Source organism: Amaranthus tricolor, chromosome 2, assembly GCF_026212465.1.
Source record: "Amaranthus tricolor cultivar Red isolate AtriRed21 chromosome 2, ASM2621246v1, whole genome shotgun sequence".
NCBI classification, from domain to species: Eukaryota; Viridiplantae; Streptophyta; class Magnoliopsida; order Caryophyllales; family Amaranthaceae; genus Amaranthus; species Amaranthus tricolor.
Window position 1 is genome coordinate 34,021,200 of NC_080048.1, and position 21,411 is coordinate 34,042,610.

Here is a 21,411-nt window from a genome sequence, read left to right on the forward strand (position 1 = left end):
TGAGCCTATGACCAGCAATGCTCTAACTGTAACTGAGTTCAACCCGAACATATTTCAAACTAAACCTGAAGTGCCGCCGACCCAAATCTTAACCGAACTGAATTATAACTGAATCAAATCTACTTATTTTTTTAGTTTATTTTAGTCATTACTATTTTATTTTATAGCCAAGCACTAAGTAAATTTAATTTTACAATCAAACATAAATGAGCTATTCTTGTGAGAAACCGTCTCTTGGTGAGACGATCTAAAAAAAAATTCTATATTCTCATAATAAGTATGAGATGGGCTATTTAATTTATTTAACAATTCATCTTGTGAGATCGTCTCACCTTGGTTCTTGAGATTCCCTGAGATAAACTTATATAATTAACCTATTTTTTTAATTGATCACTTTAAATATGTAAGTGATAACTTAACACACTAAATACATATGCGTCAATCCAATAAATATTATTATATAAGTAGAAACCTTGTGACTGATTGGAGCGAACTTAGCAAGTGGGTGGAGAAGGGTAAGTTTAGTGTGAAGCGTGCTTATATGGATAGGATTGCTGATAATCCTAAACCTTCTTCAAGGGCCTTGTGGAGTAACAACAACAAGGCCTCTCCTAGAGTGTCATTTGCTTGTGGCAGATTCTTCATAACAGATTGTCGACTAAGGCTAGGTTTGCTAAATGGGGGATCGCTTGTGATACTCGTTGTGTTCTATGCCAACTTGAGGTGGAGGATGGGAATCATCTCTTTCATAGATGTTGTTTCATTTAGGAGGTCTATCATTATATTTCTCATCAAATTTTCTTTTCTTGGGTTTCTTCCTTTGAGAACGAGGTGCACTTGATGAATAAGTTGTGCAAGAGGAAGTTTTCCAAAACAAGTGTCTCGGTTATGGTCTGGACTAAATATCAGACTTGTCTCCAAAGAAATGCTAAGATCTTTGAAAGGAAGACTTATCAACTCGTCTTGTGGCTAAAAATGTCATCTTTTATATTACTTCTAGACTTAAGGATGATAGAAAAGATAACTGTATTGTATAGTTTAGTTATATTGTTTTGGCTTGTTTGATCTTTTTTATAGGTGATTTACCTTCTTTTCTCTTAATTGCCAAAAAAAAATCTCACCATGAAACGTGGTGTTTAAGAATTTGTACTCAATTAATTATTGATGTAATTAGGGCAATGAAAAGAGGGTTTTCTTGTTAAACGTTGATAGATAGATTAGGAGTTTCTTATTAGTCTACCCATTTCGCCTTCGGGTCTTCATTCTTCACTGCTCAAACGGGTTAAACCCGTTTGGAAACCGAGTTCTTATTAAGATTGTCATCCAATATACGCCACCCTGCCCCACAGGCCACAAAATTTCCCTCTTTTTGAAAAACCAAGTGTCAAACCAAAATTTTTCTTTCTCATTCTTTCATTACTCTCAAAGCAACGGATCCGGGCCGGAAATTCGAATATGGTATCGGACTCGGAGCTAGTTGACCGAATCCGAGAAATCTTGCGGACGTCGGACCTTAACGTCACCACTCCTGGCACCGTTCGTCGCCAACTCCAAGTCGAATTTGGCGTTGATTTGTCTGATAGGAAGAAGTTTATCACACAAAAAATTGATGACATTCTTGAGTCCGGTGATATTAATGTCACCCAAGATGAAAATGTAAACGAGCAGTTGGAAGATGATGATGTCGGTAAAGAAGAAAAACATGAAGAAAATGAAGAGGAAGAGGAAGCGGAAGCGGAAGAGGAAGAGGAAGCGGAAGAGGAGGTGGAAGAGGAAGAGGAAGAGGAAGGCGAGAGTGACAACAATAGAAGCAAGAAGAATAAAAAAAGGTGTTTTTTTTTTCAATTTATGCCTATTTTTGGTTTGAATTGTTATACTATTAACTATGTAATTTGTAAGAATTTTTGTTTAAATGTGTGATTTTTTTTGCTAATTCTACTGCTTGTAATACTATAAATTAAGAATCTTTAGATTATTGATGAATTGATTTGTGAAGTTTTTGCATGCATATTTATATGCAACAGGCATTATTATTTTGTTAATTCACGCTACATTTTGGTCTATCGTGAGGAAATTTGATTCTTGGTTTAAATAATTAGCAAGATAATTTGTGATTTATTGGTGAAATTAACCTCAGCTTGATAGGCTTCGGATTTGGATGCTTCATACTCTTTATTTTTGTGTTGGTATCAAATGTTTATCAAAGCCTAGATAGGGGTCCCGGGGTCGGCCTTGGCCCCAACTCAAAATAGCCAAGGAATTTTTATGAATTTTGTTCCCTCAACAACAATAGTGTCTTTTGGCCGTCCTTCACCTTTGGCCTCGCGGGTCTATGTTTAATGTGGAACACCTGAAAATGTGCACATCAGGTTTTGATGATTCATATAATATTTCGGATGTTTTAGCAATTTGAGTATATGTTTCGTGTGAAACATCTTAAAATGTGACTTAAATTCGTTCTGTTTTGGATGCTTTATAGTATATTTTGGTTTCATTGTTTTGTTTATTGTGAAACTTTGTCATTGTTGTGTGAATAGGTTCTTATGAAGATTCACAGGGTTTTGATTGTTTTCTGTAATGACAACGCGTGTTGCTTATTCAATCAGATTAGAGGATGAGGAGACAAAGGACAAGGAGACAACAAAGAAAAAGAAAGCAAATGGTTTTACAAAATTATGCAGTCTTTCAACTAAGCTTCAAGAATTTTTTGGAGTACCTGAGATGGCTCGAACGGAGGTTGTATACTATGATGTTTTCATACTAATTGGTCGCCTAGCTTTCAATATGTAAATTCGGATTCTGTAATGCTAAATACTGATTGTTGATTCAGGTTGTTAAGAATATTTGGGCCTATATAAAGGAAAATGATTTGCAAGATCCAAAAAACAGGCGTAATATAAAATGTGATGAGAAGCTGCGTCCCATTTTTGGCGTTGATACTATCAATATGTTTCAGATGAATAAAGCTCTCTCTAAGCATGTATGGCCTCTAGAGTCAGAGAAAGGTATATGTCTTGTATTCTATGTCATATATTGTTTTCGGATATTTTTGCCATCTTATTTTCCTGAATCCTAACATTTATGAAACCAGTGTAAGGTTTAAAGAACTTCCGTAGTACTCTAGATGTGACTAGTGTACTTTTGAATCTCTTTGTTACAAAGGTCAAAGGAAGGACCATCTGAACAATGATGCAAGAGTGCGTAGCTTTAACTATAAAATAGCCACATTGATTGGTTTGTTCAATGTATTATTGTGACTCATTATCCAAGTCAAGGCAAATATATACATGCATATATGGAGGATACAAGTATTCATGAAGAAACAAACTACTATTTTAAGTAGATTCCCATTTTAGTAGTTTTTTTATTTATGATATTTTCTGTGTTAAATTTAATGTAAGTATAACATCCTTATGTTTTACTGTTTTTCATATTTGGATTCAGTCGATTCTCAGCCATCAGAAAAGAAGCAAAAATGTTCGAACGATGAAGGTGACATTCTAAAACTCTTAGAAATTCAATTTTAATCTGTTTGGCAAAATCTTGTATTTGGTTGATAATAATTGCTTACACATGAGGATGAATGATTGATGTATGTTGCCTTTGTATTTACACATAGCTCTATTTTTGATAAATTATTCAAAATACGGATTCATGATTGATGTATGTTTTACTTTTTTTCATATTCGGATTTAGTCGGTTCTGAGCCATCGGAAAAGAAGCAAAAACGTACAAAGGATGAAGGTCAGCATTTTAAAACTCTTAGCAATTCAATGTTAATCTGTTTGGCAAAATCTTGTAGTTGGTTGATAATAATTGCGTGAGCATGAGGATGAATGATTGATGTATGTTGCCTTTGAATTTATGCATAGTTCTATTTTTGATAAATTATTCAGATACAGATAAATCACATCAAAAAGCAACTGGGACTGGTTTTATGGCACCCCTTCAAATGTCCGAGGCTTTGGTAAAGTTCCTTGGTACCGGTGAATCTACCATTAGTAGGTCAGATGCTGTCAAGAGGATTTGGGACTATATAAAGCAGAATCAGCTCCAGGTAAGATGTTTATCATAAAACTATGTAATTAATCTTCTACCCGCCTGAACATTTCTATGTTTCCCTTGCTTGGTGGGGTTGGTTGTGGTTCCCTCAAATGTTTGCATGAATAACTTGGTACGTTAGCTACTGTTGAATGCTAGATGTTCACTAGTGACTGTTGAAAGTGCGTGATGCTTTTCCCTAATGTGCTCTTTCACTCATATAGTCACCCCATGATATGCTTTCATCTGATTGGAAAACTAAAACTTTTATTTTTGAGCCTTTTAGCTACATGAAATTTGTTCGATATCTTATGTAGCTATAAATATTTCATTTATTGGATGTGTTGAAATGGTAGTTAAATTCTAATAATAATTATGATTTTTTCCTTGAATTTGATTTATCTTCTGCTTTTTCTTTGGATTTGACAATAAAGTCTAAGTTTAAAACTTAGAATAAGACTAGAGATGGTGTCAAGCTTCCAAATTCAAACGACTAAATATAAGTTAACATAAGATATGAATCTTGAATTTCGAGAATTTGAGTATGTTGTATTGTTATGATGCTTTTGGATTGTTAAGAATAAAAGTGAGGAGATAGATCTGATAGGGGAAATAGAGCATACAAAAATGTGCCTTGAGAGCTCATTGTAGTAGTATATAGGCTTTTGTATGACTCAAATGAGCTAATATTTCCTAAAGAGGTTTATGGAAGTCAAAAAGGTTTAGCGCAAGTGGAAATGAAGACAGAAAAAAGGAAATGAAATTCGAGTCCCTTGAAGTTTTTTTTATGAATGTTGTGGATGCAGAGGAATTCCAAATTTTATATTTAAGGAGTTTTAGTACTTGAGTGAATCACCTAATTTAAAGCTTAAACATGTAACTGAATTTGAAAATGACGCCACTTAGTCTTCACTTTTTCTCCCTAGGTTAAATGCATAAAAAATATCCTGTATCCCTTGAAGATAATCATGTGGTTGGTTCCTTGTATCTTCCCATGAGAATAAGTGAGTAATCCCCTTAAAAATAGGCTTGTACGACTCTTGGAATTTGAATTGCATTAGGACTTGAACTTGACCGCTTGCTTGAGGGTTAGGAGTTAGGACGCTCAAATGGGCTCCTATCTTTGCTCCCACATTCATTCTTTTAGACGAGGTCTTCAATTTTTAATTCTTCAACTTGCACCATTTTGAGGAGTCCTTATAGCTTCCTGTTTTGCTCATTGGAAAGGTCGGAATCCTTAAGCTTTGGATGACTCTTTGGCTCTTAAGATTGGACTTCATGCCTTGAAGCCTCCTTCTTTGAACTTCCACGTGCACTTTAATCTATAACTCATTCCTGCGCCTCTTCATGATCCAACTTAAGATGGATTGGACTTCTAGCTTGCGAAAATTATTAATCAAAACTTTAACCTAATGTAGATTCCTAGGAAATTTTAAGACTTGAAAACGAAAATTCGAAGGGGAACATTCAAACATACAAATGAGCCATTAGGAACTAAACTAAGAACCATAATTGACTTTATCAAGGAAAGTAGGATTAAGGTGATTACAATAACAATAACAAAACATGAAAACTACTTTCTACTAGATTTAATACAAAGACTAAACAATGAACATCCTAGAAAATTGACTCAGAGTTCATCAATAGAACCTTGGAGATTGGACCTTCATTGTAGCAGCATAAGATCGTCAAGATTGACGGACTAGGATCTCCATCAAAATGTTAATGGAAATTAAACTACTTTTACAATATTGTCTATGGAAGCAACCATATCTTATAGGTTGATGTTCAGTCAAGGCCATGTTGTTAAATAATACCTAACCTAGTAACAACCATTCTAAGTTGTTATTTAAAGATATTAACAATTCTTATATCTTTCTAAATATGTATCAGGTTCTACTTCTGAAAGATCTATTGTAAGCTCTAAATTTAATTATGCTCTAAATAACTGTGTCCGCAACATCACGACTGTGAGCACAATCGCGACGTCATCCACATTTTTTCCATGATCTGAAGTCTAAGTAGGACCATTTTATATGCAAGGTAACGGTGGATGCCCGTTGACTTTATAGTATCCCTATAGAATATTGTGCATTTAAGTAAAGGTAGTAATGGCTCCACATTCTTCGATCTACTTACATGCGTGATGTAGTGAAACCTCCATCAAACTATTTGGGGCTTCGTGTAGTCCTCTTATTATCGCATGGTCGCTGACTTTTATTAAGATGAGTAGCTGACATTCATTTTCAACTTCTGTGTTCTTCACGATAGATATAACGAAATTAAATCACTAGTTATGAGTCTAACGAAGGTGGGCCCTTTCTATGCTTTTATATGGTTGTTTTATTGACAGCTAGAGATAACGTTTACATGATATAAATAATTTGACTCTCTTCATAGAAATTTTACATGATTTTTTTTGGCTTGGGCAAGTCTCCTATGTGTAACAATTTCTTGAATAGTTTTGTTATCTTATTAGGTCTTAGGTAGACTGCAAAGTGCAAACATTAAGACATCACCCACCAAGCTATGTTACTCTGTCATAGGGCATGGGTTCATATCCAATTTGTTTAGACATAAGTATGAGAACACTACATTCATGAAACATATTCTTGTTTTTAGAAGACCTTTTGCATGAGTTTTCACTTACAAATATTTGAAAGAACATATTTTATGTAGTAACTGGTTTGCTGCATGTAATACTTTTTTTCTAGCTCAATTGTGTCATCCATTTCACTCTTTTAAAAATTTGTTTTAGTGAAAATGTGTTCAAGAGAATTTAGGTGTTTGTATAACAATTAAACTTTTGGAAAGGTTTCCATACTCGTGTCAGTTTCGGACACGGTCATGCCATATGTAGAAGTAACTGCTCCCCACAATGATATTCATATGGGCTTATTGTAGGCTACCATAAAGCCCTTGTATGATATGAACCGTTTCTGTTACTTGCATCATGCAGATTCCTCTTTGCGCACCTTTTTTTCGAAATTCGACGCTGCTTAAATGATCTTTAAAATTACTAATTCTCTTGAATATTTTGGAGTTTTGACATTAAGACATGCTTACTTTTACTGAAGGATCCTTCTGATAAGAGGCAAGTTTTGTGTGATGAAAAGCTGAAAGAACTATTTGAAGTGGATACTTTTAGGGGATTTGCAGTATCAAAGCATCTTACTGCTCATTTGACAAAGCTAAAGAAATGAGATTGAGCACTGATGTTGGAAGTAGTTCACCTAGCAAGGTTAGTGAGCAATTTTGTCGAAGTATTGCGTTGTTGTTTTTTGGTTTCTCTAACCCGCTTGTCGTTCATGAATGTAAATTACTTTTTATTTTGGTTAAATATGAAAATCTGTAGACGTCTCTGCTCCAAGGACCGAAACTGAGACTTGCTATGCATTTTCTTGGATCATTAGCAGGAATGCAGGATGTAGTTATTCGACTTGGGTTTGATACATTGAATGCCATAACGGCTCGTGAAATTTTTGTGTAATTTTTCAAAGAAACTCACATGTGAAGGATATTATGCTTGTTTAACTTAAAAAAAGAAATTGAAATTGGGTGAGGGATGAATTAAGTGATATTTGGTGAGGGATGAATTTCTATTTTTATGAGAATGGCATGTCTCCTTAAATACAAAACTAAATCAAATTTTTTACCATTACTACTTTATTTTGGCTCGTCAGCAAACAAGTTGCAAGTTTCATGAAACATTGAAACAAATAGAAATAAGTAATTTTAACAAAAAAAAAAATGAGCTTTGGGTTAATTTAATTATAAAATAAGTGTCTCCATATTCGAGCCTAAAGTCAAGTTTGTTCGCAGTTACTAACATCGAACAAAGAAATAGGTAAAAAAGTCAAAATTGTTTGTTCGTAGTTTATAACCGCGAACAAAAGGGAGACAATATCATAATGCTAAAAGGGACAAAAAAAATGAAAATCATGTTTTTTTGCAGATACTAATTGCGAACAAAACATTTTTTTTGTCCCTTTTAATACTAACGTTATGACATTATTTTCCTAACTTCGAACAAACAATTTTGACTTTTTTTGACTAATTTCTTTATTCGCCATAAGTAACTGTGAATATATCTGACCTTAGACTCGGATATGAAGATTCTTATTTTTGAAATTAAGTTTACTCGAACCTTTTTTATTTTTTTAAATTACTTATTAGTTATTTGCTTCAAATTTTCCAAGTTTCACCATCCCTAAAGTCCAAAATCCACACTGGTCATTCAGTGTTTGTATTTGGCGAGGAAATGCTGAGACAATTATAAAAAAGGTGGGTGAGAAACGGTCCATAGCTAGTAAACTAATTAAAGTGATTGATTTGACTAGTTAATTTTAAATTCGTCGTTGAAAGTAATTTGTTTAAAAACAGCTTATTTATAATAATAAATTATTTTAACTAGTTAATTTTCTAAATATTAGAATTAAATGATTTGACCATTTTTGTGCTAAAATAAGATATTATTACCCAAGTTCTTTTTCTTCCCTCTTAAAATGAGATTTTTAAAATAAATAATTGTTTTTATATTGGTTAGTTATGATTTTCCTTCATCTATTCTTATAAATTTGTACCTATATTTTATTTAATTCAAAAAACTTAATTTCCCTTTCCTTTCTTCCTATTTTGGTCATTAATAAAAGGGAATATTGTTATAAACTACCTAGAAAAAATTCACTTTTGTCAAAAACTATTTAGAAAATTTAATTTGTTTGTCAAAGAATGCCTTATAATGAAACTGTTCTTATTTCTGTTGGTATTTCAAATTTTTAAAAAAATACCTAGAAAATCACGTGCCAATGCATTTTGCATTTCCACAAGCAATTTTCCCAGATGAACCATTGAACTATGCCATTAGTTTAGGGTTTTCTAAGCAGACAACTTTCTCTTCCTCAAGCACTGCTCATCATCCCCAATTACCTGTAGATGAAGACGCCATTTGATACAAATGAGGTTAGGAGATGAACATTTTAAGCATAGAAGAAGGAGAGATTTCAAAGCTTCAACACACCATTTTTTTGATCAATCAACTCACTATTTTAATGGAGAAGAAGGAAGCAGATAAAGGAGGGTAATTTCAAAACTAGGGTTCAAATTAGTGGAGTAGAGAAGCTGCTGCGTCATATGTTTCAATGGGTGCCTTTTAGAATCAGTCACAGTACTTGCACTCGACAAATTAAATGGAATAAGGGACGAGTTCTGTTATAAGTTATCCTTTGACAAAAAATTAAATTTTCTAGGTAGTTTTTGATAAAAAAAATTTATTCTAGGTAGTTTTTCATAAAAGTGCAATTTTTTCAGATAGTTTCTAACAATTTTCTCCTAATAAAACTTACTTTTGTTAATAGTAGGATTCGTACCTATTTTTACCATTATAAAATAAAATTTAATTCAAAAAAACTTGATTTCCCTTCCCTTCTTGCCTCCCTTGTCCCAAATCTCAATCCCCTTCTTCCTCACTATCCTAAACCCTAAAACAGATTAAATGGGGCAGAGAAACCGGTATCCATTGAAGTGAATCCTTTGTCAAATTTGAAATGGAAAAGTTTAAAGATATGGAATGTTACAAAATCAATTTAAATAAAAAAATCCACATGCTGTGCCACGTAGACTACCATGTCATATTAGTAGGTCCCACATTTTAACATATTATTACAATATTGAAGTTCAAGAATGGGTTACTATCCAATGAGTAAATGAACCCAAAATTCAACCAAGTATTCGTAATTCAATCAGTATATATAGCCTATAAGTGAGTAAGAAAACGCAACTAAACAATTATTTCTTTTGTTATTACCAGCTCATTGAGATCGTTTTATTATCCAATAGATTTATGAATTAATCTTTTTTTTTAAATTAATTACTTTAAAATTATAAGTAATTATTTTAATAGACTAAATGTACATGAGTCAACCTAATAAGAATAGTCTTACTATGAGACATTCTCATTTAAAAATTTGTGTTACAAGATAGGTCAAGAGAAGAATACTAGAGTAAGAATCGTAAGAATTGAATCCTTAACCTTATGTCCTACTACATATGAAGGTGATACATGCTCAAGTGAGTTAAAGCCCAATTCTCTATAACTAATACTCCCTCCTATTCACCACAATTGTCCCATTCGTTTTTTTGACACTATTTATTTCTTACTTTTAATTTGTATTTTATTATTAATCTATAGGTTAAAAATAGTCAAGTGAGATCTTGTTTGATTCGTCTCAATGCAAGGATTATTTAAATCAATTTTTCATAATTTTTAATTATACACAACTAGAGATATTAAGAGTTGAATAAGTGCATTAAATAAAGTGCGTACAACAAATAGGACATTTATGATGAATAGGAGGGAGTAATTTATTCTTGACCTATAGCCCTATAGGTGATCTCATTTTATTCTTCTTAATGTAAGTATTGTAATTATCAACTTTTATAATTCGTAATTTCAATAATAAAAAGTTGTAATACAGTGAAAATGATGCCAAAAAAAGCGAGTTTGAAAATACTAGATATATTATTTCCATCCATTCTTTAAAATAATTCTCATAGGAAATGTTCACGATAAATTTTAGATATTAAATATATTATTTTATTAATTAATAAATTTATTGGAGGAAAAATTGTGACCTTAGCATTGAACTAGTACTGAATTAAAATTAGTAAAAAAAATAGAGCCACAACTATTAAAAATATTCAAATAAAGTTATGAGAAACATGCAAGTACCATGTAGTATAACAATGTTAAAATTAATTAATTGAAAAATATATGGAGACCACAAATATTGTTAAAAATATTATTCAAAAATAAAACAATATAAAATAAAAATGAGAACACGTTTAGAAAACCAATAAACTAATAAAATAAAGGAAAAATTGTCCAGAATAATTTTAATTATCCTATGTTTATTGTGAATAATCTCTATTTTTGATTATTTCTAAATAATTTAACCTTTGTATGCTTTTTGTTAACATCACCCTTTAATACTTTTTAACTGTCTTCTTTGTTATTTTTCTTTATTGGTTTGCCGTTACTCCTCTTTGATAATTAGTACCTAAAATAGTCGGTCAAGGCAAAGAAGGTTGTTAGCAAAAAAATTATATAAAGGTTAAATTATTTAAAATAATCAAAATTATTCATAGCAAATAACAATAAGTGGAATTATTCGGCATATTTTTTCGTGAAGTAAAGTCGCCCGACCATATGTACTTTTGGGATTGCTTATGGAAGACGAATTTAGGAATTAAAAAAAGCTTGATTCGGTATTCCATTTTAGTACTATCTAGAATCAATGCAGTTGCTTAAAACTTAGGCTTCAAAATCAGGTTGAAAATCTTTTACTGGCCATTAGGAAACTCTTAAACCCTAATCCATCTCGTTAATTCGTCTTCCTGAAGAAACACAACAATGGCGAGGCCAAGATGTTACCTGGATGTAAGTATTGGTGACGAGCTTGAAGGTCGCATTGTCATTGAACTTTTCAACGACGTCGTTCCCAAAACTGCTGAGAATTTTCGAGCTCTTTGTACCGGTGAGAAAGGCATCGGTCCCCACTCCGGCGTTCCACTTCATTACAAGGTAGCCCACTATCTCTTGTTTTTAGCTTCTGATTAAGTGAGCAATTGTTTTTTCTTTTGTTGTAAAGTTTTATTAGAAGGTGTAAATATTTTTGTTTAGTGTTCTTGAATGTTCTGATCCTTTTTTGGTGTCAATTTAACACTTTCGTTTTTGCTGTTTATTTGAATTGCAATTCTGTTTTGAGTCTTGATTGTAGTTGTGTTTTAACAGAATTGGACAGTTTTGACAAAGATGGTGATGAGAATGAATTTTAGTGTTAATTTTTCATTCTGATATTTTAAACATGCCTTTTTTTCCTACTGTTTTTTAAATTTAGTTAAGGAAAAATGATTGGATTAGAATAAGCATGTTCATGAACATTATCAGTCAGTTGATTTTCCTATCTAAATTACATTAAATTTGCATCATCTATCGGTGTCATTTATTATCAATTAACCAAACAGGTGGTAGATGTATATTATTTGTCCTCTACATTTGAAAATGATCAATTTTGTTGAAATTGTGCTGGAATCTGATGAAAGAAAAAGAGAAAAAAATTAGTGGATAAAATCAGAATTCAGAAGGAGTATGATCAATGATTTTGGCTTAAGTCCATTACAGTTAAGCTTTGCTAACTTAAACCCACAATGAAGATGGTATACAGCTTGTAGCTCAATGTAGATAAGAAAGAAATAGAGAGAAGATAATAGAATTGTTATTTATCTTAATCTTCCCAAACAGTGCAGCACAATTCTTATTTATACACCAAAACAAGAAGCTAATGTAATCTATTACAACAGATTTTTTCTAAGATAATTTCTCGCCAAAAGGTTGTTAGAGCCTACTAACTATTTTTTCCGCCAACAACAAATTATCCTATAACATTGGCCCTCCCTTAAACACAATCTTCACCCCAAGTTTGCTATCCGCTAGATAAAAAATGTGGATACTGCACATCAAACTCATCAAACTCCTCAACATTAATCCATGTAGAATCCTCAATGGGTATTTGTTTCCATTTTACCACGTATTTAACATGATCCTGTTTATGAAGTTTTGAACCACCATCCTTTACAGTTTAGCATCTGGAATGAAAGGACTGAGTGAAGATGAAGAGCCTTGTAACCAAGGAAGAAGTTGGATTGTGTGGGGAAGCTGCCCATTAATAGTTTTAATTGTGAAACAACTCCAGAAGGAAGATTCATATGCAATAATTTGGGAGCGTCCAAAATATTCATGCCCATTAAATAGTTGTAATTGTGAAAGATAAAACACTATGTGAATCTTGACTTCAGTGGGAAGATTGAACTTCTATGCAACCTCTGCAATAATTTAGAAGTGTCCAAAATATTTATGTGAAAGTTTCTGATTAGAGGTTGGGATGTAATTTCAACCAAACCCAAATCACCAATATTGAACTTCCTTTCAATTATATGCTTATTGGCTTGTTGTTTCATTCTTATTTGAGCTTTGAGAAACGATTGCCTTAATTCGTGTATCATTTGATCTCTCATTTGAAGACTTTTACCAATCACATTATTTTGAGAATCCTCGGCCAAACAAGTAAGGTGAAGAGGAGGAGGCTGATTGTATAGCACTTCATCAAGAGTAAGTTGGGTAGCAAGTGAAAACTATTTTTAAAGCACCACTCGGCTGAGGAAAACTACTTAGGTGTTAGGTCAATCTCTAGGTTTGTTCTCGGACATACATCTCAAATACATCTCCAAGCATCAATTTACAACCTTAGTTTGGCCATCATTTTGAGGGTGATAGGATGTAGATAAACAAAATTTAGAACCATTTAAAGAAATAAATGTTTGCCATAATTGGCCAAGGAAAGGAGGATCTCTATCACTCACTTTACTCATAAGACAACAATGAAATTTGAAAATATGGTCTAAATATTGTTGAGCTACTTGGATGCATGTGTAAAGGTGAAAAAGAGCAACAAAATAAGCATATTTTCTCAATCTGGCAACAACTACAAATATTGAATCTTTACCATTAGATTTAGGTATTCAAGATACAAAATCCATGCCAAACTTTGTTTGGGATTTCTAATGGCTGTAACAATCCATAGGACTAGAAGACAACTGATTTTTTAATCTCTAACATGTTGTCTTATTGGATTATTTAAGCCTTTTAAAATAGAACATTTTTTTTGACCCTTTTGATGCTCAAATTTCTACCAGAATAACACTTAAGTGATGCAAAGAGATGATTATTCATTTTACCTTTACTTCATTTTAAGCTTAAATTAAGGGTTTTTTTTTTGAAATAAAATAGCAATGTGAAATACTTAGATATATACAAGCTCCCAAAATGAGCACCCAATGCCAAGTAATTAAGTGCCCTTCATTATGGAAAAATGATTTACCCCTAATCCTGATGTTCTTTAAGAGGGCGATGATTCTTGGTTTTGATTGATAACCTCATTCCAACAATCTGATATTTTCAAGACTATTTTATTCTATATGTTGTATGTAGGCATATAGATTGTAGCATTTGGAACAACCAAAACATTTTTTTTGTTCCCTTTCTGACAAAAGCAGGGGAAATTATTGTATTTCTGTTGCAGGGTAGTCCGTTTCATCGTGTCATTAAGAATTTTATGATCCAAGGAGGAGACATATCTTCTGGAGATGGTACTGGAGGTGAATCAATATATGGATTGAAATTTGAGGATGAAAACTTTGAGCTGAAACATGAAAGGAAGGGATTGTTGTCAATGGCTAACAGTGGGCCTAATACCAATGGATCTCAGTTTTTCATAACTACAACTCAAACTTCTCATTTAGATGGGAAGCATGTTGTGTTTGGTAGAGTGATCAAAGGTATGGGGGTTGTTCGCTCTATTGAGCATGTCAACACAGAAGCTAATGATCGTCCTGCCCAGGATGTTATTATTTCTGATTGTGGTGAAATCCCTGAGGGGGCTGATGATGGTGTTGCGGATTTGTTCAAGGATGGTGACAGTTATCCTGATTGGCCAGTTGATCTCGACTGCAGTCCTAAAGATCTCTCTTGGTGGATGGAAGCTGTTGATTCTATTAAGGCGCTTGGAAATGAACACTTCAAGGTAAGCAGGTCTTAGAAATGCCTTTTACTAGCTATTACACTTGTTTGGTGATTTAAGTTTCCTCTTTTCTCCAGAAACAAGACTATAAAATGGCTCTGAGGAAGTACAGAAAAGCATTACAGTATATTGATGAATGCTGGGAGAAAGATGGAATTGATGAAGGTGAGTCTAAAGTTTGATCTGATTAATTGTTATGATGCTACAGCATCCTGATTGCTGCTTCTTTTAGCTCTGGCTTGTTTAATTTTCATTTCATGCAGAAAAAAGTGCAGCATTGCGAAAGATCAAGTCACAGGTTTTCACAAACAGTTCTGTAAGCTGTCATACTCAGATGCTTCTATTGTTTAGATTTTTTATTTATGATCTTGCTTTGATGTGACACTGAGCATAAATATGTTAAATGTAATAGTGTACTATTTGAGGTCTTTCAAGTGAATAAAATCACTGCTTATCAGTGGTCAATCAAGTTTTGTTCTATCAAATTGAATGAAGAGGGAAGTACAGAGCTGTATATATGTTTCTTAATATATTTTGATTCTTAATAATTATCTTGTGAAAGCTGAATCTAATCTCATGAAGAGTTGTATAATTATTTTTGAACAAATATATGGTTGTCTTCCTAATCTATGTTGACGACCATTGGAACTGTATATTATTGTTGTTATTTATATGGTTGTCTTCCTTGTCTAGGAAGAGCTAGGCTTTGCTAGTATTACTTTACTTTTATTCAAATTAAGTGTTCCTTTTTGCTCACTCTGAGAAAGGAAAACCATTTGTCTTGAATGCTCTTTGGGAAAATATGACTTCTAGATTTTTTTGGCTTACAAAATTGTAAAACTAAGAATTTCGTATGAAAAAGGTTCTCCTGTACTAAATGTACTTCCTCAATAAGCTTTTAATCTTATTGGATTGTTTTATCATTTTGAAAACGGAGTAATAAGTTATGAAGTTGTGGTTTATCTTTGATACTTCTAGGCTTGTAAGTTGAAGCTGGGAGATCTAAAAGGTGCTTTATTGGACACTGAGTTCGCTGTGCGTGAATGGGAGAATAACGTGAAGGCCTTGTTTCGTCAAGGACAGGTTGGTGATTTTTCTGAAACTTTTGGTTCGTCTGCTGTCGTTGTCGCTGCACTGTATTTATCTTCAAATAGTTGTCTGAATCGGTTTTCAGAACCCCATTATTGTTTCTTCATTTTCTATAATAATGGTTAACATTTTTACTTTTTTACTCCCTATAAATGATGTGAAAATCAAGGAAAGTGAGAATTAGTGGTAAAAAAGTATATTTTATGGAGAAGTGAACGAAATGTGTGGATGATATGAAAAGATAAGTTAAATGTTTGGATGACAATTATAAAAATAGTGTGGGTTAAAGCCAAAAATTGAAATGGGACAAATTCAATGGGACAGACCAATAAATGAAAATGATGCTAATTCTTTGGGTCGGAGGGAGTAATGGACAATTTTAATTGATGAGCTGTCTCGAAAAGTAATTATCTTTTTCTGTTATGTTGAATTAAGTGATCTATTGAGCAACTCCATCTGTTTCAAAGAAATAGCCCCAAATTAACGTGGTTCACTTTCGCCGAGTCGGCTTCTGGCCTTGACCCCAGACCGTCAACTCGGCTGTACCCTCTGGAAACTGCATCAAATTGTCAGCATCAACCACCGACTCGACGGTGCCATTTCCACCAAGGGAGCCAAGTCAGCTTTAACTACTGGAATCATCCCCAGATTTCACCATCAGCGCCGACTCGTCTTCACATATCACCCACCAAACGCCGATTCGGTGTTTGGCCACTAGAAAACGCCTAAACCAACTCATCTTCATCCTTATATCAACTCTTGTTTGAGTCACATATCAACAATGAGAATTAAAGAAATAGTGTGTGTGAAGGCCAAAAATAGAAATGTGATAAAAATTCAATGGGACGGACTAAAAAGGAAAATTGGGCTAATTCATTGGGACGGAAGGAGTAATGGACAATTTTGACTGATGAGCTGTCTAGAAAAGTAATTATCTTTATCTGTTATGGTGTATTAAGTGATCTACTGAAATTCTCACTGATCTGACCTTCGAAAAATATCTTTGATCTTCAGGCACATATGGCTCTCAATGACATAGATGCTGCAGCTGTTAGTTTCAAAAAGGCATTAGATTTTGAGCCTAATGATGGTAAGAACCATTTTTGAGATAAGACCAGCTTTTGAGTTGCTATTCAAAATGATTCTGATCCGGTTCGTGTTTATACAGCTGGAATCAAGAGAGAGCTAGCAATTGCAAAGAAGAAGGTTCCATATTTGTACAGTTGCTAATCATATTAAGATCTTATCTTTGCGAAAAACTAAAGTGCCCACTGTTTTGGTGCAGATTGCTGATAGACGTGATCGAGAGAGAAAAACCTACTCGAAGATGTTTCAATAATTCTCCTCCGTGTAAATGCTCCTTCTCATCAGCATTAATTACACAAATTTACATCATGGTGCAATTGATTCTTAAATTTTCGTATATATTTTTTGAATGATATTTCATATTCTCTTTCAGAGTTCACGTCTGTGGATTCAGGAAATTTGCTTTACAGGCTTCGCTCTAGCATAAGCGAGGTACGAACATGTTATACTATACATTTTACAAGCAGAAACATCTCATTTAAGTCAGTGATCATCAATCTAATGTTCGGTTTTTCCCTAGTCTCACCGACCTTCTGTCTGGTGCGTTGCTGATTGACCCACTGGGGTAAGACTTGCAAAGTAAAAGCCTGAGTCAAGTTTACTGGAGAAGACCAGAAATTAGGACTGTTTTCACTTTTCAGCTAGTTTTTGAAGAGTTAAAGATAGGGAGGTAAAAGAAACTGCTTCGGACGAACTTTCTAAAAATTTTCTTGTACGAATAACTGTCCAAGTTTATTTGTTCGGGATAATGTAGCGGCCTCATGTTGGGTTTTAGGTTTTCACATTTTTTTTTTTGGAGACTTTTGGTTGTCCATTCGTTTATGGTGCTAGATTAAAAGATTTTAACTCATTTTATGCCTGTTCTTTTTTTATTATAACTTAGATCATAAAAAGTTTTTTTCATCATAATTTCTATGGTAATTAAAATTTAATCATAAAAAAAAAAATTTCATCATAATTTTTGTTACCACCTAATAACATATGTTCAAATAGCAATGCGTTGAAATGAATTTTGTGAAGAATATGAGATTCTTAAAGGAGTATAACTATAACTATTAAACTTGTCAACAAATATTTCTACTAAAATTATACTAACTTTTCATTATTTTTCCCAAAAAACGAGTTGTTAGAGGTTTTTTATTTCAACACTTTTAATAGTAGATATCTTTACAATCTAAGTGTAACAATTTCAAAAAGTAATTAATAAATATTATAACTTATAAGATATCATTTGATTATTATTTTTCTAAAAAATAATAATTGTTTGAGGTCAAACTTTATTTGTGAATAGTGTATGAAAAATTGATAATGAAACTATGAAATTAATAACCAAAAAGGGTGTTGAATAGATGATGACCTTTTATCGATTATATTCCAAATTCTTAAAATTGCGGAATTTAAATGAGACAAAACAAATTACTTATTTACTAAGTTACCCAATTCTTGGGATTTCAATCTCCACACCTTTTTAACACACACCTTAAGACAACTTATACTTATCCTTTAGAAATTCTAAGGAAAAACGCTCTGAACACAACACGCTACTTAGAAATATTCATTAAAAATATGACAACATGCAATGTAAAATACTCTTGAAATTTTGGTAAATTTGTAAGATGATGTAAAGAATTCTTTTATATAAGCTAGAAAGGAAGCGAAGGGTTAAAGAGGGGGCATTATAATTAAAATCTAACTTTTTCTAGAAAAACTAGAAGTATATGTTTTATTTGAAGTAGTTAATCCGATCTGTAATACTCGTTATATCACGGTATTGACTGCCGTTCAAGATTAATTAATTTGTATATTGCAGTTAATGTACTAGAAAAAATATAGTTAAGTGGGATCCTGTTTGAATCCACTAATCGCATACTTTTGTAATTTTAACTTTTTATAATTTTTAAATAGTGAAACAAAGAAAATATAATATAATTCAGGTTAAATAGCCCAATAATAAAAACTTTTAACTTATGAGCTTTTTATTTTAAGTCGTCTCATCGTAAAACGATTTAATACGAGCGAAATATAATTTGACAGATTGTAAAATGATTAGGTGCGGTAAGAGATGATAATAAAGATAAGTAATGAAATCGAAAAAGTGGAATTTAGGACAAAGTCTCTTTAAGTAGCAAATATCGTGGCAAAATCTTTGGAAGCCAATCTGTGAGTGCCACAATTATTGTGGGACCCACTTGATCAGCACAAACCAATGATCAAAGTTCCTTATGAAACAACTTCTAAGTTGTAGCTGATTGGATATGATTGGTAAGCTTGTCGGAAACTGATTGAACTCTTTTACTCATCCTGGCTAAATGGAGTAAGAGTATTTGTTTCATATAAAAACGAACCTTTTGAGTCATATTTTCTTCTTAGCTTTCTTTTACTTGTAATGAAATCAGAATCTTATTAGGATATATATGGGTAGGATTAAAATTAATATAATAATCACTAGGATTCTATCGTGCCATGCATGGTGTAAGTTCACTTTTGTTTTTTTTATAGATTGTTTGGTTCATAACATGTATGACCTTTGACAAAATTCAACAAAGTCGTCATGTAGAACCTTTCACGTCTTCGTGATAATGCATGATAATTATCAATTAAGCATCAATAAATTTTTACTACGTGTAATCATAATACATAATAATACTTAATTAAAGTGCTAATGATGTTATCATAATGATACAGTTGAATAGTAGTATGATTAGATATTACCTCTTAAATTGGATGCTAGAATTATATCTTGGAAAGTAATACATAAATTAGTGTATGTGTCTGTTTTTTTATGACCATTGAAAGTAGTAATATATACTGAGGGTATTTTTTGAAAGTTGAAAAATCTACAATCATACGATATGGTGTTGATAGATGTGTGTTTTGTTAGTGTAATACATACTAGGGTATTTTTTATGACTCATTTGTTTTGAATTCATAGGCTAAAATAAGATTGCATGAGTTACTTTCAATGTATACTACTTTAATTTTATTTCTCAAACTTGAAGTCTTCTTTTGTAAACTCTCAATTTATAGTACATTGCATTAGGGAATGTGAACAGGGTGGTTAAAAAAATTACATATCATCAATTAACCTTACATTAATTTATGAGTTATATTATCTTATTATATAAATAAAGCTAAAAAGATATTATTAATATTAATATTAATATGAATTTGTAGAGTCTATGTCAATGCATATTGCCATTTATTCTATTACAATTAAATCACTTTAAATAAAACTCTTCATTGCTAATTTGCATTGCATTAGGGAAGATGAAGGGATGAATCAAAACAACAACCTAACATTGTAAGTGTGACACATGGCATAAAGTGCATGCTTTCAAAATGCATTGTAATAGTGACACTTGGCACAAAGTGCTTATGAATTAGTAGCTTGTATATGATAGGATCTTAAGATCTTAAAAATATGTTTTGATATGCTATAGAATAATTGATATATGATATTCAAAGTTTTGAGTTGTAAACAAAGATTTGTTTGACTTCATCTTTCAATTGATTAAAATGAAAACTTTTAATAATCATTTATGAACTGCGAATTATTAAGTACTTGAAATTTACACTCGTAATGACGATATATTTTTAACTTATATTTATATATAAGTAAAAGCTAGAATATATTAATTTTTTAATGATTTAAATTGTCCTTGTAGAACCGAATTGTTGGATTATAGGATCGTAGAGTCGTGTTATGATCCTATCACTCTTATTTTTTTATCTTAAAAGGATCGCATCATACTATCATAGATCTTACTCAAGAATTGAATCGCTTGCCTATTTTTGAATCGTAGAATCGTAGAATAACATATTAGAGATTTTGATACCATGCATGCTTGTAACACTTCTCAAAACAAGCATATTAATGTATATTTTTATTAACTAATATCTCAAAAAATTAGACACAAGTAGAAATGTAAATTGAGATCTAGTTAGGTATGTTATTGCACGCATATTTGCATATGTATGAATAGAAGAAAAGGAATCACCACTTTTTCTGCTGCGTACATATTATTGTTTAGTTGCATATGTCTTTTGATGTGATTCAAGCGACTAACAAAACTCAATCAAAACATATTCTTCAAAAATTGGTTCTTTGATTTTAGTTAAATCATAATTTTATATTTACATATGAAGGATTGTATTTGCTACTTAAAGATCAATCAGAAACAATTTTTTTCTTATCACTAAAAAGGTAAGGATAAAGTTGATTTGACCCTTCAAATTTCATCCGATATGAAAACTTTTTTATGGCTTTAAATTAAGGAAAAATTATAAGAAACTACGTAATCTATAGGTCTATTTGCAAAAAACTACTTTATTTATTTATTTTTTTTTTTGCAAAAAACTACCTAATCTGATATATTTCTCTGCAAATGACTACCACTTAACGGAAAACGTTAGTTGATCGTTAAGTTTGAAGGTTTGACCAATTTGAGAGGTTAAGTTGTCTATGTTGCAGGATCTCATTGGTCCTCGTTTTTAAATAATTAAAATTAAAACGCATAATTTAACAAAATAAAAAAATAAAAGATATATGATATCATTT

General features: G+C 32.1%; 2 protein-coding genes across 6 annotated transcripts; both read left to right on the forward strand.

Moving 5' to 3' along the window:
• Positions 1-1,296: 1,296 nt before the first annotated feature.
• Positions 1,297-7,621, forward strand: LOC130806395 (upstream activation factor subunit spp27-like). 4 transcript variants are annotated; one of them, XM_057671453.1, is made up of 8 exons: positions 1,297-1,829; positions 2,607-2,736; positions 2,831-3,005; positions 3,445-3,492; positions 3,697-3,744; positions 3,897-4,057; positions 7,119-7,282; positions 7,397-7,621. In XM_057671453.1, exons 1-7 carry the CDS (start codon positions 1,456-1,458, stop codon positions 7,242-7,244), a joined length of 1,062 nt encoding a protein of 353 aa, XP_057527436.1. In that variant the 5' UTR covers positions 1,297-1,455; the 3' UTR covers positions 7,245-7,282; positions 7,397-7,621. The 4 variants fall into 4 exon arrangements, with proteins under 4 accessions (XP_057527436.1, XP_057527437.1, XP_057527438.1 ...); XM_057671454.1 differs by having other exon boundaries at positions 7,455-7,621; XM_057671455.1 differs by having other exon boundaries at positions 7,458-7,621.
• A 3,408-nt stretch (positions 7,622-11,029) lies between these two features.
• On the forward strand, positions 11,030-17,703 carry LOC130806394 (peptidyl-prolyl cis-trans isomerase CYP40-like). Of its 2 annotated transcripts, XR_009040305.1 has the most exons (10): positions 11,030-11,623; positions 14,181-14,681; positions 14,756-14,843; positions 14,942-14,994; positions 15,657-15,761; positions 16,782-16,857; positions 16,936-16,973; positions 17,053-17,117; positions 17,227-17,285; positions 17,374-17,703. XR_009040305.1 is itself a non-coding variant. In XM_057671451.1 (9 exons), the coding sequence occupies exons 1-8, from the start codon at positions 11,453-11,455 to the stop codon at positions 17,104-17,106; spliced, it is 1,086 nt and encodes a 361-aa protein (XP_057527434.1). In that variant the 5' UTR covers positions 11,230-11,452; the 3' UTR covers positions 17,107-17,117; positions 17,227-17,703. The 2 variants fall into 2 exon arrangements, 1 of the variants encoding a protein (XP_057527434.1); XM_057671451.1 differs by having other exon boundaries at positions 11,230-11,623; positions 17,227-17,703.
• Positions 17,704-21,411: the final 3,708 nt, after the last annotated feature.